This window comes from Malaclemys terrapin, chromosome 1 (assembly GCF_027887155.1).
Source record: "Malaclemys terrapin pileata isolate rMalTer1 chromosome 1, rMalTer1.hap1, whole genome shotgun sequence".
Taxonomy (NCBI): Eukaryota; Metazoa; Chordata; order Testudines; family Emydidae; genus Malaclemys; species Malaclemys terrapin.
The window spans coordinates 292,311,963-292,328,394 of record NC_071505.1 but is presented as its reverse complement, the minus strand read 5'-3'; the positions used below and the strand labels follow the sequence as shown (position 1 = coordinate 292,328,394).

At 41.3% G+C, this 16,432-nt stretch overlaps 1 protein-coding gene across 7 annotated transcripts in view; it reads left to right on the top strand.

The window, feature by feature from the left end:
* The window catches only part of TSC22D1 (TSC22 domain family member 1), a 137,612-nt gene extending 128,826 nt beyond the window's left edge, over positions 1 to 8,786 (top strand). For 3 of the 7 annotated variants that reach the window (XM_054014251.1, XM_054014215.1, XM_054014259.1), the window contains exons 2-3: positions 5,915 to 5,966; positions 7,399 to 8,786. In XM_054014251.1, coding sequence (XP_053870226.1) covers positions 5,915 to 5,966; positions 7,399 to 7,653 — 307 coding nt within the window. In that variant the 3' untranslated portion in view covers positions 7,654 to 8,786. The other 4 variants (XM_054014243.1, XM_054014234.1, XM_054014268.1 and 1 more) reach the window with 4 other exon arrangements.
* Positions 8,787 to 16,432: the final 7,646 nt, after the last annotated feature.

Here is a 16,432-nt window from a genome sequence, read left to right as displayed (position 1 = left end):
TATTGAGACGTAATTTTTAATGAGACCAAAAAAAAAATGGAATCCCTACAAAAAGTAGTTTGCTAAACAATCTTTTCAGCTATGGAACAATTTGCAGTTAAGGTAGTTAATTGATCTCTGTATGTAAAGACCAGAGCGTGCATATCAGCTACTTAATTAGCATTGAACTTGGATGCATTCTTTACCCACCAAATACATCTCAGCATTATGTATGTATTTATTCAGTGCTTTATTTATACCATGTCTGTGGTGTTTTACAAACGTTAGCTTCCGAAGGATGATACATTCTTGCAATGAGCTCTGTGTGGGTGGACCCTTTGCATGTGTGAATCTTTTTGCAGGTTCAGGGTTTAAATAGGACAGAAATTAGCCCTTGATGCTACAGATCCTTATACACAAGAATTACATGAGTAGTGCCATTGAACTAGTGGGTGTAAAATTTTTAACGTTATCTAAGCATTTCTAGAATTGGGGGCCTGACGTAATTTTTGTGGGGAAGGACCCTGTCTAATGTACATTGCCTATCAATGTACAATGCCTAGTACAATGGGGGTAGACCTCATGTTTGAGGACTCTATGTACTACCATAATGCAAACTATAAATAATAAAAATACATCGTTGGGGGAGAGAAGAGAAAGGGATGGTGAAGTGGGATCACCGATCAAACGGAAAGGAAAAAATGAGTTCGGGAGAGGATTTTTGTTGCTCTCCTTTGTCTTGTCTTGCTTCATCAGTTAATTAGAATTCTTTAATGGTGTCAACAAGCATGTGGACAAGGATGATGCAGTAGATATAGTACATTGGACTTTCAGAAAGCCTTTGACAGTGTCCCTCATCAAAGGCTGTTAAGCAGCGTACACAGTCATGGGATAAGAGGGAAAGTCCTCTCATGGATCAATAACTGGTTAAAAGATAGGAAACAAAGGGTAGGTGTAAATAGTTTTCAAAATGGAGAGAGGTAAGTCGCAGGATCCCTTGGGGATCTGTATGGGACCAGTACTATTCAACATATTCGTAAATAACCTGAAAAAAGAAGTGTAAACAACGAGGTGGCAAAGTTTGCAGATGATACAAAATTACTTAAGATAGTTGAGTCAAAATCTGACTGTGAAGAGTTACGAAGGGATCACACAAAACTAGGTGAGTAGGCAACAAAATAGCAGATGAAATTCAATGTTGACAGATGCAAAGTAATGCATATTGGAAAACATAATCCCAACTGTACATACAAAATGATGGAGTCTAAATGAGCTGTCACTGCACAAGAAAGATCTTGGAGTCGTCATGGATAGTTCTGTAAAAACATCTGCTCAGTGTGTAGCAGCAATCAAAAAAGCTAACAGTATGTTAGGAACCATTAGGAAAGGGACAGATAAGATAGAAAATATTATAATGCCACTATATAAATTCATGGTGCACACACACTTGAAAACTGTGTACAGTTCTGGTCACCCCATTGCAAAAAAGATACGTTAGAATTGGAAGAAATACAGAGAAGGGCAACAAAAATGATTAGTGGTATGGAACAGCTTCCGCATGAGGAGAGATGAAAAGGACTGGGACACTAAATCTGGAACAGAAGTCTAAGGGGGATATTATAAAGGTCTTTACCCCTTCACATAACACAATAACAAGGGGCCACCTAATGAAATTAATAGGCAGCAGATTTAAAACAAACTTAATGCAGTGCATAGTCAACCTGTGGAACTCATTGCCAGGGGATGTTGTGAAGGCCAAAAATATAGCTGAGTTCAAAAAAGAATTAAGTATGTTCATGGAGGATAGGGCCATCAATAGCTATTAGCCAAGATGGTCAGGGATGCAACCCCATGCTTTCAGTGTCCCTAAACCTTCAACTGCCAAAGCTGGGAGTGGACAATTGGGAATGGATCACTTGATAACTGCCCTGTTCTGTTCATTCCCTCTGAAGCGTCTGGCACTGGCCAGTGCAGAAGACAGGATACTGGGATAGACGGACCTTTGGTCTGACCCAATATGGCTGTTCTTATGTTCTGACTGTGAAGAGAATTATAACTCTCTCCTGAAATTCCCTGATAAACAGGGACAATGGAAATTGACAAAGATGGAAAATCCACAAATTCTAAGGATTGAGGTCTTTCCGGACACTTCGCTATATTTCTACATAAGCTGTGGACCAGATGTTATATGTTTGATCATGTCAGAGCACAGTTGTCTGACATGTAGGCACATCTGTATTCTAACAAGTGCTTTTTTCTGTAAAGTGGACAGGACAGCATGCTTATGTTTGTGTTATCCCATCAACACTACTGACAAAATGTTGGAAGCCAGATGCAGCTAACTATGTACTGACTCAATTAGACTTGTAGATCTCTACAAACAATTTTAGGGAATCATTACTAATCATTCCGCAGAAACATTGATTAATTAGAATGTGCCCATGACCCTGGAATCAGAGCACAACCAAAATTACAAAGAGCGCAATCAGTCTGAAAGACTGCAGTCTGCCTCTTGCTTTGTCACACCAAGAAAGAACATGACAAATGTGTGTTTTGTTTTTATCGCTTGCCATCTTGAGGTGGGTTATTGTAGGAAAACCTAATCTGAAGAGATTTTAACCACCCTCAGAACAAAATAATCTGCCAAGTGACTCAGATCCCCTGCACTTGCAAATTTCAGCCTAAGCACAATCACCTCCAGTGTCTTTGAAGCTTAATTGGCATAGTGAGAGGTGATCTAAGAGTTTTGGGGTACAACCACTAACGGCTGTGAAGATCACAGTTTTAAGTTGGACTGGGAGCCAGTACAGAGAGCCCTGGGCTAGGGTGGTGTATTCTCATAGTCATTATGTAAGAAGAGGGGCTGCCTGGTGTACCCTCTGGAGCTTTCACTTTCAACCTGAGGTTCAGCATGTTGCAGTAGTTGAGTTTAGAGGTGACAAACACACAGATCACCTTGGCTTGGTCTGTGGCTGATGAGAAGTGTAACCTCTTGAATAGCCAAAGAGTATAAAAGGAATTTATGGTTACTGATGTCATTTGCCTGTCCAGAAGTGCATAAGGAGCTCAAAACATATGCCCTAATGTTTGTGTTAAGTAAATTGGAATGGATTACATGGTCAAGAGGTGCAGATAATTTAAAATAGGGGAAACATTGCGAAGGCATTGGAAATGTGACTATTTTTGAAGTAACACAGAGGTGAGTGGGAATTCTACCTTAAAGGAAATGTATGTGCTTTGAAGTTGGAAAAACATTTATGTGAAGTTCAGTATTCTTAAATGTAACCTCCCCCGTAAGTAGGATTAGCTTACTTGCGCCACTCTGCTGGTATTACTGAATGAAAGAACAGTAGACCAAGAAAGCTAAAATAATCTCTTTAAGAAGGATGATGATGACATGCTAATGCTAAAGTTAAATTTAAGACTATTATTCCTTGCCTTTCTAGCTTTCCTGCTTTTGTGAGAGTGACAACTGTAAAATATATATTTAAAATTCTTGCACTACAGAAGAGAGAAGAGTTTTGGCTTTTCTGTTTTGCATGTTTAAATCACACGAATGTTGATACTTTATAGGTTACGTGTATTAAAGGGTGTTTTCAATTTTATTTAAGGTCAAGTGCTTTGCTTGTATTGTTCTAAGTCATAATTTGGTCCCGTTAAATAGCTAAGTGGAGAGAGCGCACCATTTTAAAATCATTTTGATCTGAATGTGTGACTTTGTTCTATAATAAAATATTAGAACTGTAACACCTTCATTTTGAAATATGCTGTTGAGATAAAAAGAACAGGAGTACTTGTGGCACCTTAGAGACTAACAAATTTAGAAAACTCCTTATTTTCTGTATGACATAGTTTAAAAAGTAGCTGTTATATTGCCTCATCTGGAAAAGAGTGGATAGACATGTTCAGTGTTACAATATAAGAATGTCAAAAAGCATCTGTCTAGAATTTTACAGATTCATGCTGTGTGTGTATTTTCTGAATTGTCTGGTGACTGAATATCTTAAAATGAATGGTTTAAAGGCTATAAAAAGGGCACAGAGGCCATTTAATTTGAATAAAGAGTAGACAAGTATTAGGAATTTGCCAGAACAGTGATCTATAGGCTTTCATTTATAATTTACTTCCTGCTGCAAATATTTTCACAAATGTATGCAAGAATATAAGAATATATTGAATAACTAGTTTCATTTTCCTATGCCAACGTGTGCCAAAGTACTGTGGAGGCAGACATATGAACACCTTAAAATTGTGTAAGGATTGTAATTTTTAAGGTGAAACTCCTCTGGTAGCCCAGGAACTATGAGTGTGAATTTTGTGCCTAAACTACACCATCCTGTCAGCTTCTTGCTTCTAACCTTTCTCATCATAAAAATCCTTTTGTCTTTTCATATGAAAAACAGATTTTGCTCTTTCAAGAACCACCTATAACAGTCCTTTAGATTAAAAAACCCTCTCATGTTGTACGATGACGGTCAACTGCAAAGGGATGATGCAAAAATGAAGCATCGTATTATTGGAAGTGGTTTCCCCAAGCAAATTCTAAGGCATCTGATGAGGAAGGGAACTTGGGTCCTAGGGTTTAATTAACGGAGACCAAATTTCGTGAGACTTTCCATCGTGCATGTTGTTTTATGTTTTCTAGTCTAAAGGTATAGTGTTGCGCCAATAGGTGGCGGCATTGGAGTAGCTAAATGTAAGACTAGTGACATTGTTATTGAATTCCAACATCAGCTATATCCGATCCTTTCTACCCAGGCTAAACTTTGCATGTGTAGTTTTTCTGCAGGCAAAAATCAGCCTGTGCATCTTGTAAGCGAATCATCTTACATGTTGAAAGGGTTTAAATTGGGCACTGGATCGTTTTGTTTCTGCGCTGCTGTTGCCACCCAAATTCTCCGACTCTGCAGAGATCTGCTAAATGCTCATGCGGTTCCTTGCAAATCGTAGTATTATAACGGGGGAGAACGGGTCTCCTGGCCAGGGGTCTCCTGATGAAGGGTAACAGGATTTTGGTGATGGTTCACTGCTACCGAAGTGATGCAAAGGAGCCGTTCTGGCGGTGGGAGGTTCCGAATGACCGGCCAGCCAATAGGCACTGACTCTCTTGCATATATTATGCAATAGGACTGGAACCTCAGGTTTTCTACTGAGTATAGAAGAGCTGACCTCGGAGATTTCTTTGCGCAGCCCTAGGATCAGCATCTTCCAGGATCATACCGCCACAAACTGGTGTTTTTTTCAAAATTATATCTCTCTAGCCAGCCTCCTACCATTCCCCCGTGGCGGAGATTTAACTAAGATTAATGTAGATCAACAGAGAATCTCTGCATTATTGTTTTCTTTGGGGGGGTGTTTCTGGCTGGAATTGCATGAATGCCCAATGTTGTAGAACAGTGGCAATGGATCTAGGAGTTTATCAACTAAGACATTTTTCAATTTCTTTCTTGTCATCCTTGCTGGGCACCGACAATTCTTCTTTGAGACTCGACAGTAGGTAAATAACTCTGGTCTAAAATGGGCTTGTTTTCCTCGCTGGAATATTTGCAGTAATGCAGGTGAATGCCAGGGGGCTGATTCCTTTGTCCATCGGACTGGGCAGCACTGGGAAGCTGCAGTGGCACGGGCGGTGTGTTTTACATTTATCTTGTGAGAGATTGAATCTCCGGGACACGGATCGCTGTTACCGCATTATGTAATTAAGCTCCATCTTTGTGGGTTATTAGGGAAAATGTCCGGATCTTTGATCCTGCTGTAGCGGGCGGTTTGAGGTGGCTTTACAGGTTGGTTTTTCTGCATTGAAGCATCCCGATGACATAAACAGCAGTATTAAGTCAGTGCGGGATATATTTCTCAGCAAGCTAGTTATCAGTATTCAACTCTCTTGTCTTGTAAATAATTCAGCTGCTGATATATCTTTTTCCCCTCTTTTCAGCTCCTCGGGTGCAAGTGTGGTAGCTATTGACAACAAAATCGAGCAAGCGATGGTATGTACCGATTGTTTAATAAAAATACAATTAATGTTTAAAGCGCGAGTTGTGAATAGAAGTGTTCACGATATCAAGGTTCTCTGGGTAACATTTAACCGATGCATGGGCGTGTTTTTTTAATAGTGAAGCAGCTGGGTTTTTTTAAATACAGTGATGATCAAAGGCTTCCAAACGCGAGGAATGCATACGTTTCCCTATAGATGCCTTAAATGACTATGACGGCATCGCATTCAGGGTTCTGCCTTTTTAAAAATGATCGATCCTGACTCGGGGGGGGGGGGGGAGAGGAGGGTGAAATAATATTTCCACTCCAATTTTTTTTTTTTTCGAAATCCCCCAACCATCCCAGCTGGATTATCCCTGGAAAATGGGACCAGCCACAGTGTGCTGATGGATCCAATAGGGGTATCCTAAGCTGCTTTAATTCCCATGCTTGCTGGCAATGGAAGGTAACGTGCCTTGGAGCTGGGCTCTTGTACGCTGGGGCTGCTGCCCTGAAGTGCAGTGGAAATCATGGGCTCTTGCGCGATGGGGGAGAAGCGAAGCCGGTTAAAAAAAACAACCCCTCCTCCAAAAACACACACACAACAACCCACAAACCCTGTGTCTGTGCCTAATTTTTCCTGTTTTTTGATTTCCGCCTTGGCTGCTCTTTGTTATTGGAGCGGTGCCTGTAGCTGTTCTCACGGGATTCTCTGCCTACTGTTGCTAGGCAAACTCCGAACCTTTAACTCCCGGCTATAAATAACTCGGCAGCTCATTGGCTGAGGCGCGTGGGGGCGGTCGGCCGGGTCTCTTTGACGTCACTCTCGGTCACGAAACACTGGAGGGAGGGAGGGAAATGCGGCAACCTGCACTGTAAGAACTAGCTGCAGCCAGCTCCACGGAGGCTGGGCGCGGGGGGGCGGGGAGCAGTTGTTGCAGGGGAGGAGGTGCCTGCTTTTACAAACACACGGCGCCGGCCCGCGAGAGCAGAGCGGGGCTGGTGCCTGGATCCGCACCTCTCATCAGTGAAACCCCACTGGTCCCAGCCCTCCTCCGAGGCACGTCCGCGAAGAAGTGCCGGCTGGGGGGTGTGGATTATTGGAAGTGGAAGACAGCAGCACGCGGCGGGGAATTTAGAGGCTCGGCCTGGCTTCCTATAGAAACAACCCTCTCCTTCCCCCTTCCAGCCTGAATCAATTCGATGGTATTTTTCTATTCAGATCAATTAATAGGTGAGCTGGCCAGGGGAGGGTGAGCCAATAGACAGAGTAGTGGTCAGGTTTGTAATGAGACTGGCCTACTTGGACGTCCAACATTTCTTGTGTGTATTCTGGGTGCACAGGGAATGCATGTTAATCTCCAAAACGCTTTACAAGCGCTAGTAAATGGAGGGGAGATTTCTCGGACCTCTTGCCTGATTTGTGCGCTCTCTTTTGTGTTTCAGGATCTGGTGAAGAGCCATTTGATGTATGCTGTGAGGGAGGAAGTGGAGGTCCTCAAAGAGCAAATCAAAGAGTTGATTGAGAAGAACTCCCAGCTGGAGCAGGAAAACACTCTGCTGAAAACACTGGCCAGCCCAGAGCAGCTCGCCCAGTTCCAAGCACAGCTGCAGACTGGTTCTCCACCTTCTTCCCAGACGCAAGGGACAACACAACAGCCTGCCCAGCCGGCATCACAGGGCTCAGGACCTTCAGCATAGTCTCCAATGTCCTGGCCTTCGTGGCCAGTATGCTCTGGACTACCCAGAGAAAAGAGGACAAGTGGAAATCTGCCACAGCCACCCCCTCATCCATTTCATTGCACATTGCAGTCCAGACTCAAGGACTCTGTACACTGCATGCACCATCACAAGAAATTTTTTTTCAGTATTAAGCACTCATCTGTCCTTTCTTTTTGGCTAAAGGAGTTCTTATTTTTAGGTTGGTGAATAAAAAACACCACAAAAAAACACTATTTTCCAGAGAATTAGCACAAATGCACTGGGGACTTGAACAGCTTCTGCAAATGGCTAAGAAATGGAGTTGCATGCTTGATTTTTGTTTTAAATCTTCCATCCATCCACTGCTGTTACTAATGCAGACATGAAAAAATGAAGAAATAGACTGGAGTAAAAGTGATGGATCAATACTCCTCCCCCCACCCCCCATCCAATTGGGATCCAAAGTAAAGACTGATGCATAGGATCTAAGGGTGAAAGGTAAATTCAGTGTTCAACACTAAACTGTCACCTGAAACCTTAAGTGCAAATATGTTTGCGCTGTTTTCGGAAGCCGTGGACAGGTGCATAAAGCTGTATTAGAGAGAGAAGGTAGGTGACAGTTGCGATGTAGGATAATTACAATGAAGGTTATTTGCCTAATGTATATTTGTGTATTTAGTGTAATTACTTTGTAAAATAGAAAACTGTAACTACTATTTAGGTTGTACAGATTGAAATTTAGTTGTTTCATTGGCTGATCTGATGAAGTTTGGATAGTTGTTTTTTTTTTTTAAATGCTACATAAATAAGAATACACTTACGCAGCTGATCAGAATTTGGCAGATTTATGCTGATTGTGTAATTTCTGAATTTCCCTGGCTGCTGAATATTTGAAGTAAATCTTTGTTCACTGTAGTTTGGTTTAAGACAGGAAAAAAACACTTCAAAAATTATCAATTCCTGCTAGCGCAAGAATAAAACAAAATGAGTTTCCCAGTATGGATTTTTGCATATGATCTGTATAGTAGTATGCATATGTTTTTGTGCATGTTATCTAAACAGTTGTAACACGTCAATGTATTTAACTGTTGCACTTGTCAACCTTCAATAAAGCATAAGATGTTGATAAATAACGACTTCTATATTGTAAGGTTAACCATAATAATTTTGACAAACATCAGTGCAACCTTCCAATGTAACCTGCTTAAGTTGTTTTTGGACAAAGATTTCTGTACTAAATTCTGTTTGTGTTTTTTTTAAACTTTATAATATCACTTTTTTTAAAAGTGAAAATTAAAAATATAATTGCCATATAACTGACTTTAAAGAGGTGGGAAAAATACTATTGGCGGGGGGGGGGGGGGGGGAGGGGACAGAGGAAATCTTAAAATGAAGTGTGTAAAGGAGGGGGCCTGAGTATCAGACAAATGCTCCCTCTTTTGGTCCAATCCTGTGAGATGCTGACCAGCTCTTAGGAAGTGCTGGGTACCTTCTGCTCCCTCTATAGTAATTAGTGCAATAGTATGGACATCTGTCCCTTGTAGAAATTGGAGAAATGGTCTGAGTTAAACAGGATGAAGTTTAACAAAGACAAATGCAAAGTGCTCCACTTAGGAAGGAAAAATCAATTTCACACATACAGAATGGGAAAAGACTGTCTAGGAAGGAGTACGGCAGAAAGGGATCTAGGGGTTATAGTGGACCACAAGCTAAATATGAGTCAACAGTGTGATGCTGTTGCAAACAAAGCAAACATGATTCTGGGATGCATTAACAGGTGTGTTGTGAGCAAGACACGAGAAGTCATTCTTCCGCTCTACTCTGCTCTGGTTAGGCCTCAGCTGGAGTATTGTGTCCAGTTCTGGGCGCCGCATTTTAAAAAAGATGTGGAGAAACTGGAAAGGGTCCAAAGAAGAGCAACAAGAATGATTAAAGGTCTTGAGAACATGACCTATGAAGGAAGGCTGAAAGAATTGGGTTTGTTTAGTTTGGAAAAGAGAAGACTGAGAGGGGACATGATAGCAGTTTTCAGGTATATAAAAGGGTGTCATAAGGAGGAGGGAGAGAACTTGTTCACCTTAGCCTCTAAGGATAGAACCAGAAACAATGGGTTTAAACTGCAGCAAGGGAGGTCTAGATTGGACATTAGGAAAAAGTTCCTAACTGTCAGGGTGGTTAAACACTGGAACAAATTGCCTAGGGAGGTTGTGGAATCTCCGTCTCTGGAGATATTTAAGGGTAGGTTAGATAAATGTCTACTAGGGATGGTCTAGGCAGTATTTGGTCCTGCCATGCGGGCAGGGGACTGGACTCGATGACCTCTCGAGGTCCCTTCCAGTCCTAGAATCTATGAATCTATGAATTGTACAGCAATGAACCTGTAAACCTCAGACAACAATGGTTCCCTTAGCAACAAACTGCACCTCCTCATGTGGAACTAGGCATTCCCCTGCTAGGCAGCAGCTCAGAACCATCCAAGTCCATGTGGTAAATCAAGTAGGTACTGTAGCTTCCTGAATTCATCACTCTTAACTGTATGTACTAGCTAGAGCTTTTGAGTGATTTAGAATGTGCTGTAAAGTGGGTGTCCAAGAATTCCTCACTCTCTCATCCTCATCACCAGAGTGGGAAGTGAACTGGTTTCTTTCTGTTTGTGAAATGGGATGATGCAAACTTGGAACACAGCATCAATTCAGCCTTGTAAAATTGTCATGAAGAATTATCAGCCCAGACACAAAATCTTGCTCACTGTTCATGTTCAGCACTACTGTTGATTTAATAAAATTATGTAAACTTGGAAATCAGGCCAGTGTTACAAAATGCATATACTAGATGATGATGATGCCTGGAATTGGGAGATGCTGAAGAATTTGCTACTCCATAATCAGAGTGCAATTTACTAGTTAGGACCATAATGAACTAAGGAAGGAAGTCCTACATATTTACAGTTTTCAGCCAAGAATTAAAGATAAATTGGTCAAGTATTTAATAGTAGAACATTTAAATTTGTGTTATAAGGTCCTCACTTTTTAAGTTAGATGCGCTAAAAATTTGGATCCAATAACTAATATACAACTCTTAAAAGATTGGTGGAAAGCTTTTCTCCTTTCAGGGTCTTGTTTTTGTTTCTTTTGTAACTACTGATATGAACACCATAATACACACACACATATTTTATGGTCTTCATATCAGTAGTTACAGAAGAAACACAAAACCAAGATATCCATAAAATCAGGAGTGGCATTTCTTACAGTGCTTTAAATTTTAGTGAGCAAGCAACTGCAGCAGGGGAAAGTAGAACACGAAGGCCTGGTTACAGAAAGAACAGTTTTGTCCTAGAATGTTGATTTGTAATTGAATTCTTACACATTTAGGGCCTGATCCTGCAAAGACTTAGGTATGTGTTTAACTTTACACACTGAGTAATCCCATTGTCTTCCATGAGATTGATCACAGTGTGATAAACTAAGCACATCAATAAATCTCTTGCAGGGTCAGGGACTTGATTTGTAGTTTGATTCCGGGATCTCAATATTTTATTGAATGTATGCTTTAAAAAAAAAACAAAAAAACAACCTTCTATAATGAGGTGGGCTCATTTGAACAATGTGCATTTTAAAAATACAGCCAAATTAAAGATACTAGTTGCTTTTTTTGTTAAGACTAAATTGAAGAAAATTCAAAATTAGAAATAACTAATTTCAGTTGATTTATCAGGGTTCTAATAAAAGGAATGCTGATTTTAGTGATTTTTAAAAACTTACCTGATAGTGTCCCATTGTTTTTCTCTCAATTTTAGTGCTCTCCAGAACAGCCAGGGCAGCTTGTTCATTATACACATCTAATTTTAATACACCTCTACCCTGATATGACGCTGTCCTTGGGAGCCAAAAAATCCTTACCGCGTTATATCGAACTTGCTTTGATCTGCCGGATCCCCCCGGAGCACTGCTTTACCGCGTTATATCCGAATTCGTGTTATATTGGGTTGCGTTATATCGGTGTAGAGGTGTACATGATTTCCGCATATTTGGCTTGTTTAAAGATATCCCACTTCTGTGCAAACTTGAGTATGTTGAGACCATGTGTAAACATTAGATTTATACCTTTTACCTATGTTAGTGAACAACCAAGCCATATTTTCTGTTTAGATTTTTAGACTATGCCCAGTAGCATAGTGCCTAAAAGAAGACTGAAAATTTGAGTTTAAGGAGAGGACTCCAGAATTTATTTGGCATAAAGTACAGTTGAACATTGGAACAAATGAAGGTTTAGACTTGCTTGTCTGTGAAGAGCTGTTTTTCAACACTGCAGTCCTCTTATTAGGTATTAGAACTGGCTGGAGAAACTTTGATAGAACCATATTCCATGGGAATATGTCGTTCCATCAAAATCAAACTGCTTCTGGAAATCACTGAGAAATTCACCAGAATTTCATTTAGGAAGAAAAATGGAAAGTTCCAACAATGTAGAAAGAGCCTGTTTTGACATTTTTTGCGATGAAACATTCCAATTTTTTGTTTTGAAACAACTGTTGAATTTCAGAGGGGTAGCTGTGTTAGTCTGGATCTGTAAAAAGCAACAGAGCCTCCTGTGGCACATTATAGACTAACAAATGTATTGGAGCATAAGCTTTTGTGGGTGAATGGTATTCACCCACAGCTGCGTCTGACGAAGTGGTGTTCACCCACGAAAGCTTACGCTCCAATACATTTGTTAGTCTATAAGGTGCCTCAGCACTCTTTGTTGCTGTTTATATTAGATCCTGTACTGCAAAATAGAAGTCAAAATCAAGATAAATATTTTCAAACCACTCAAAACAGGTTTTTTTGTTTTTGTTTTTTGTTTGTTTTTAAATTTACCTGTGCGGATAACTGAAATTTCCAGTTTTTGCTCCTCCTCTGAGCTAAGCCAGATTTTGAGATCTCAAAATCCTTAATGAAATAGAATTTCCATCCTCTGTATAGCTTTTAGTTACAAAATCCTTGTCTACACAGTGCTGCAGTCAGGTCTACAGGGGTGTGGACTGTGGAGTGCTTTAGTTGTCCTGTATAGACCCTGCTGGTGCAAACTAAAAGGTAGCTAAGTTGCGTTAACAGCGTCCTGTTTGAAATAGGGCTACAATGCTAACTTGGTACCTTTTTAGGTCATGCCAGCAGGGTCTTCCTGAGTCAGTTAGAGTGCAACACGTTAGAGCCCTCTATAGTTCATATCCCAGTAGTCCAGGCTTTGGCATCATGTAGATAAGCCCTTAGTTTGTCATTTTACCTTCCCACTGGAATTTAATTGCTGTTTAAAATAAAGCAAATATGCAGAGTGACGAGGTGTGGTAGTATGGATAGAAAAAGTATTCGTCATATAGACAAGTAGTTTCATATCATATTCCCCTCCCCCATTTTCCCCCTTGTAAATGTCTATATGCTTTTAAAGCAAGGTCAAGTTCATATGTTCTCATATGTGCCACCATTCTGGGTGCATTATAAATACCTAGATAGAAGTTATACTTACCTAACATGGTATTTAAAGATTACACAATCTGTACCTGAACATATCGGGGGGAGGGATAGCTCAGTGGTTTGAGCATTGGCCTGCTAAACCCAGGGTTGTGAGTTCAATCCTTGAGGGGGCCACTTGGGAATCTGGGGCAAAATCAGTACTTGGTCCTGCTAGTGAAGGCAGGGGGCTGGACTCGATGACCTTTCAAGGTCCCTTCCAGTTCTAGGAGATGGGATATCTTCTAAACAATGGTGGGAGGCATTGCAATACCTTGTGTACGAGTGCCTCTCCTTCATTCTATATGGAGTAATTGTATAGCCTGAAAGGCAACCCTGTATGCCTCGGGGGGGGGGAATGGCTAGTGAAGTTGTAAATGGCTACTAGGGAAGTTTACTGTGGAAATCATTTATGCCCATAGTAAACAAATTCAGATGTATACAAAGGGAATTATATACCCCTCCTCCTTTATAAAGGGAAAATAGTGTGCAAAGCTCGCTGAGGATGGAGAGGATAAATTATTTTACTTTTAACACTTTCCAAAATTCTAGTTAGTACTTTTTCATTTACATTTTACTGGTTACATTTTATCAGCAGCTAGTTGACTTCCAAATAATAATGGTTAAAAAAATGTTTTTACTTAGAATTCTATATTTTACCACATTCTCTCTGAATACATTCTGGGTAGAGCGGACTTTTAGCAACTTGTAAATCTAAGGCCTTCTCTATATTGAAAATTAGCCCAACTCAAGTCCCTGGCAGCCAGTAATGAGCATAGCCGCACTGATGCAAACCCCTGACATAAACAAGGGAAGTCATGATGTGCATTGGGGGATCTTACCCTTGTTTGCCTAAGGGCAAGTTGCTGTTTTCTCTGTGCTAAAGGAGAGAGTTTGAAAGCATTTGGCATTGGCCCAATCCTCCTCCCATAGCAATCAATGGGACATTTTACCCTTGACTTCAAAAAGCGCAGAGTGAGGTCAACGCTGGGTGCTTTTGAAAATCCCACCCTAGAGCGTTTGCATCATTTGCTGGTCAGCGTCTGCTGGAGTAGGGTCTAATTCCTGTCAGAAGGGAGGTTAAAATCAACAATGATGATAAAAACAACAATGCCAATAAGCACATTTCCTTACAATGTAAATACCTAGAAAAAGGGAAATCATTGGAAAGCAAAATTCAACAAAGTGTCGCTTGGCTACAGTGAAGCAGAAATTCCCCAATTGTTGCCTTGCATTGAAAGGCATATGGTGCAGTCCCACTGCCTTCTCTGAGGCCTTGGCTACACTGGCAATTCACAGCGCTGCACTTGCTGCGCTCAGGGGTGTGAAAAAACACCCCCCGTGAGCGCAGCGAGTGCAGCGCTGTAAAGCGCCAGTGTAATCAGCGCCTGCAACGCTGCACGCTCGCTCGCAGTGCTGCAAGCTATTCCCCTCGGGGAGGGTGTAGCCAAGGCCTGAGGTTTTTTGGGGAAGGGGGAGAGAGACGTTGTGGATGGTCCTAGTTACACTGCAGCTTTTCCAAACCGATCTTGACAATGCTACACTTGGGCTGGCCACTGAAGGTAGGTCAAAATAGGCTTTTTTAATAGTTGTTTAAAACTGTTCTTGAGTTTAGGCTGGTAATGCACAAGTAAGCAGGCCAATTTGCATTCTCTAGTTATTGTGTATTGAGCATCTCATTATAAATCTCTGTTGTCCTGCTCGGGTTCTGAAACCTGGCACGGTGGGTGGGTCTCAGGCCCTGAGCTTCAGCCTAAGTGGGAACGCCTACACCTGCTATTTTTAGAGCCACAGAATGAGCCCCACAAGCTTGAGGCTGTTGAGACACTGTGCCATGTTTTGGTTTGGTTCAGGATTTTTCAGTGTCGATGAACCCATTAATACCCGGCTTTACAATGCAGTGTAGACATACCCTTGATGTCTTCACAAACTTCTGTTCTTAAATTTAACCTCCTTCAGCCCATTCACTGTGGATCCCATAGTAAATAATGTTTATTCTCCCTCTATTAGTTTTATCACTGAGGCAAAAGTTTGCCTTTCTGCTGGTGCTCTGATTGCAGCTCAACCACTCAACATCCATCAGGAAGGACAGCTGCAATTTGATCAGGTGTGTTATCAAACTTTAAGATTTCAACATAGTTTCTAACTTTGGCAAGACTTTTATGAAGCAAAATCAATCCCTGCAAGAATTCTGTCCTCTGCAGCAAGGGTTTGCCCCAATTACAGTCTTTGGTGGCCAGTATCCAATATAGCAGCACCAATGGAGTCTTCTAGTACAGAAAATGAAAGATGAAACTTGGCTCAGTGCAGCTTATTCCTGCTTGAAACATGGGTGAAGTCCTCCAGTGCAAGTCACAGTTTTCCTTGCTCTGGGTTTGCCTTTGCAGCAGTGACTGGCTGCTAGTGGCTGAAATTAGGACACATCCCAGTGCAAAAGCAAGGCTTTTGTCTTGTGGAGCAGAAATAGACAAGCTACAACAAAGTCCTGTCTAGGAACGTGGTTTGCTCTACTGCCTCAGACTATTGGGCCATCACGTCCAGAATCCTCATACTTCAGAAGAAGACAGGACATGTCCTGACTTAATGGCAGTAAGTAATTTGACCTTTCTTCTTTCTACGTATTGATATGAATGTAGAAATTGATGCAGTGATATAATGGTGGAGCAACAAAGCCCATTTGTTTGTGTTAACTTTTTGCAATCTCCTAACTGGTAGCAGAAGAGACTGCACCGATGGCACTAGAGACTGGAGTTGCCTGTTTATCCAAATTGCACATTGGTGACTGAACAAGCGCTCCTCACACTGTCCCACCAATGTGCCTCCACCATCACTTCCAGGAACAACTTCTGGAAACGAGAGGTGTTGTCTCGTTTTCCTGCTCAGGCAATTGTTAGTCTGCTTGCTCAGGCTGCCAGCAAGGATTACATTCTCAACTGTGGTGGTGGTCTTGTGATGTGGCAGCAACCCTAAGAACTGGACTAAGCCACCAAACTCTTTTCAGATCAGCATGAGACGGTAACGGACAATAACTACCTCCCTAAACCACATAGAAACTCGTGATGTAGCAGTAAAAGACTTCCCATTACCAGTCCCTTACACCATCCGGACCCGAGACATACCAAAGACTTGTGTATAACGTTCTTAACTGACTTAAAGTTCTTTATTTAAAGTTCAGTCTGAACCATTCTTTTAGAGCTGGCTATAGAAGCTCACCCAACCACAAATGAAAGCTACTGGAGGGGAGGTTTAAAAAAAACCAAACAAACCAGAGTCTATAAACAAAAGCA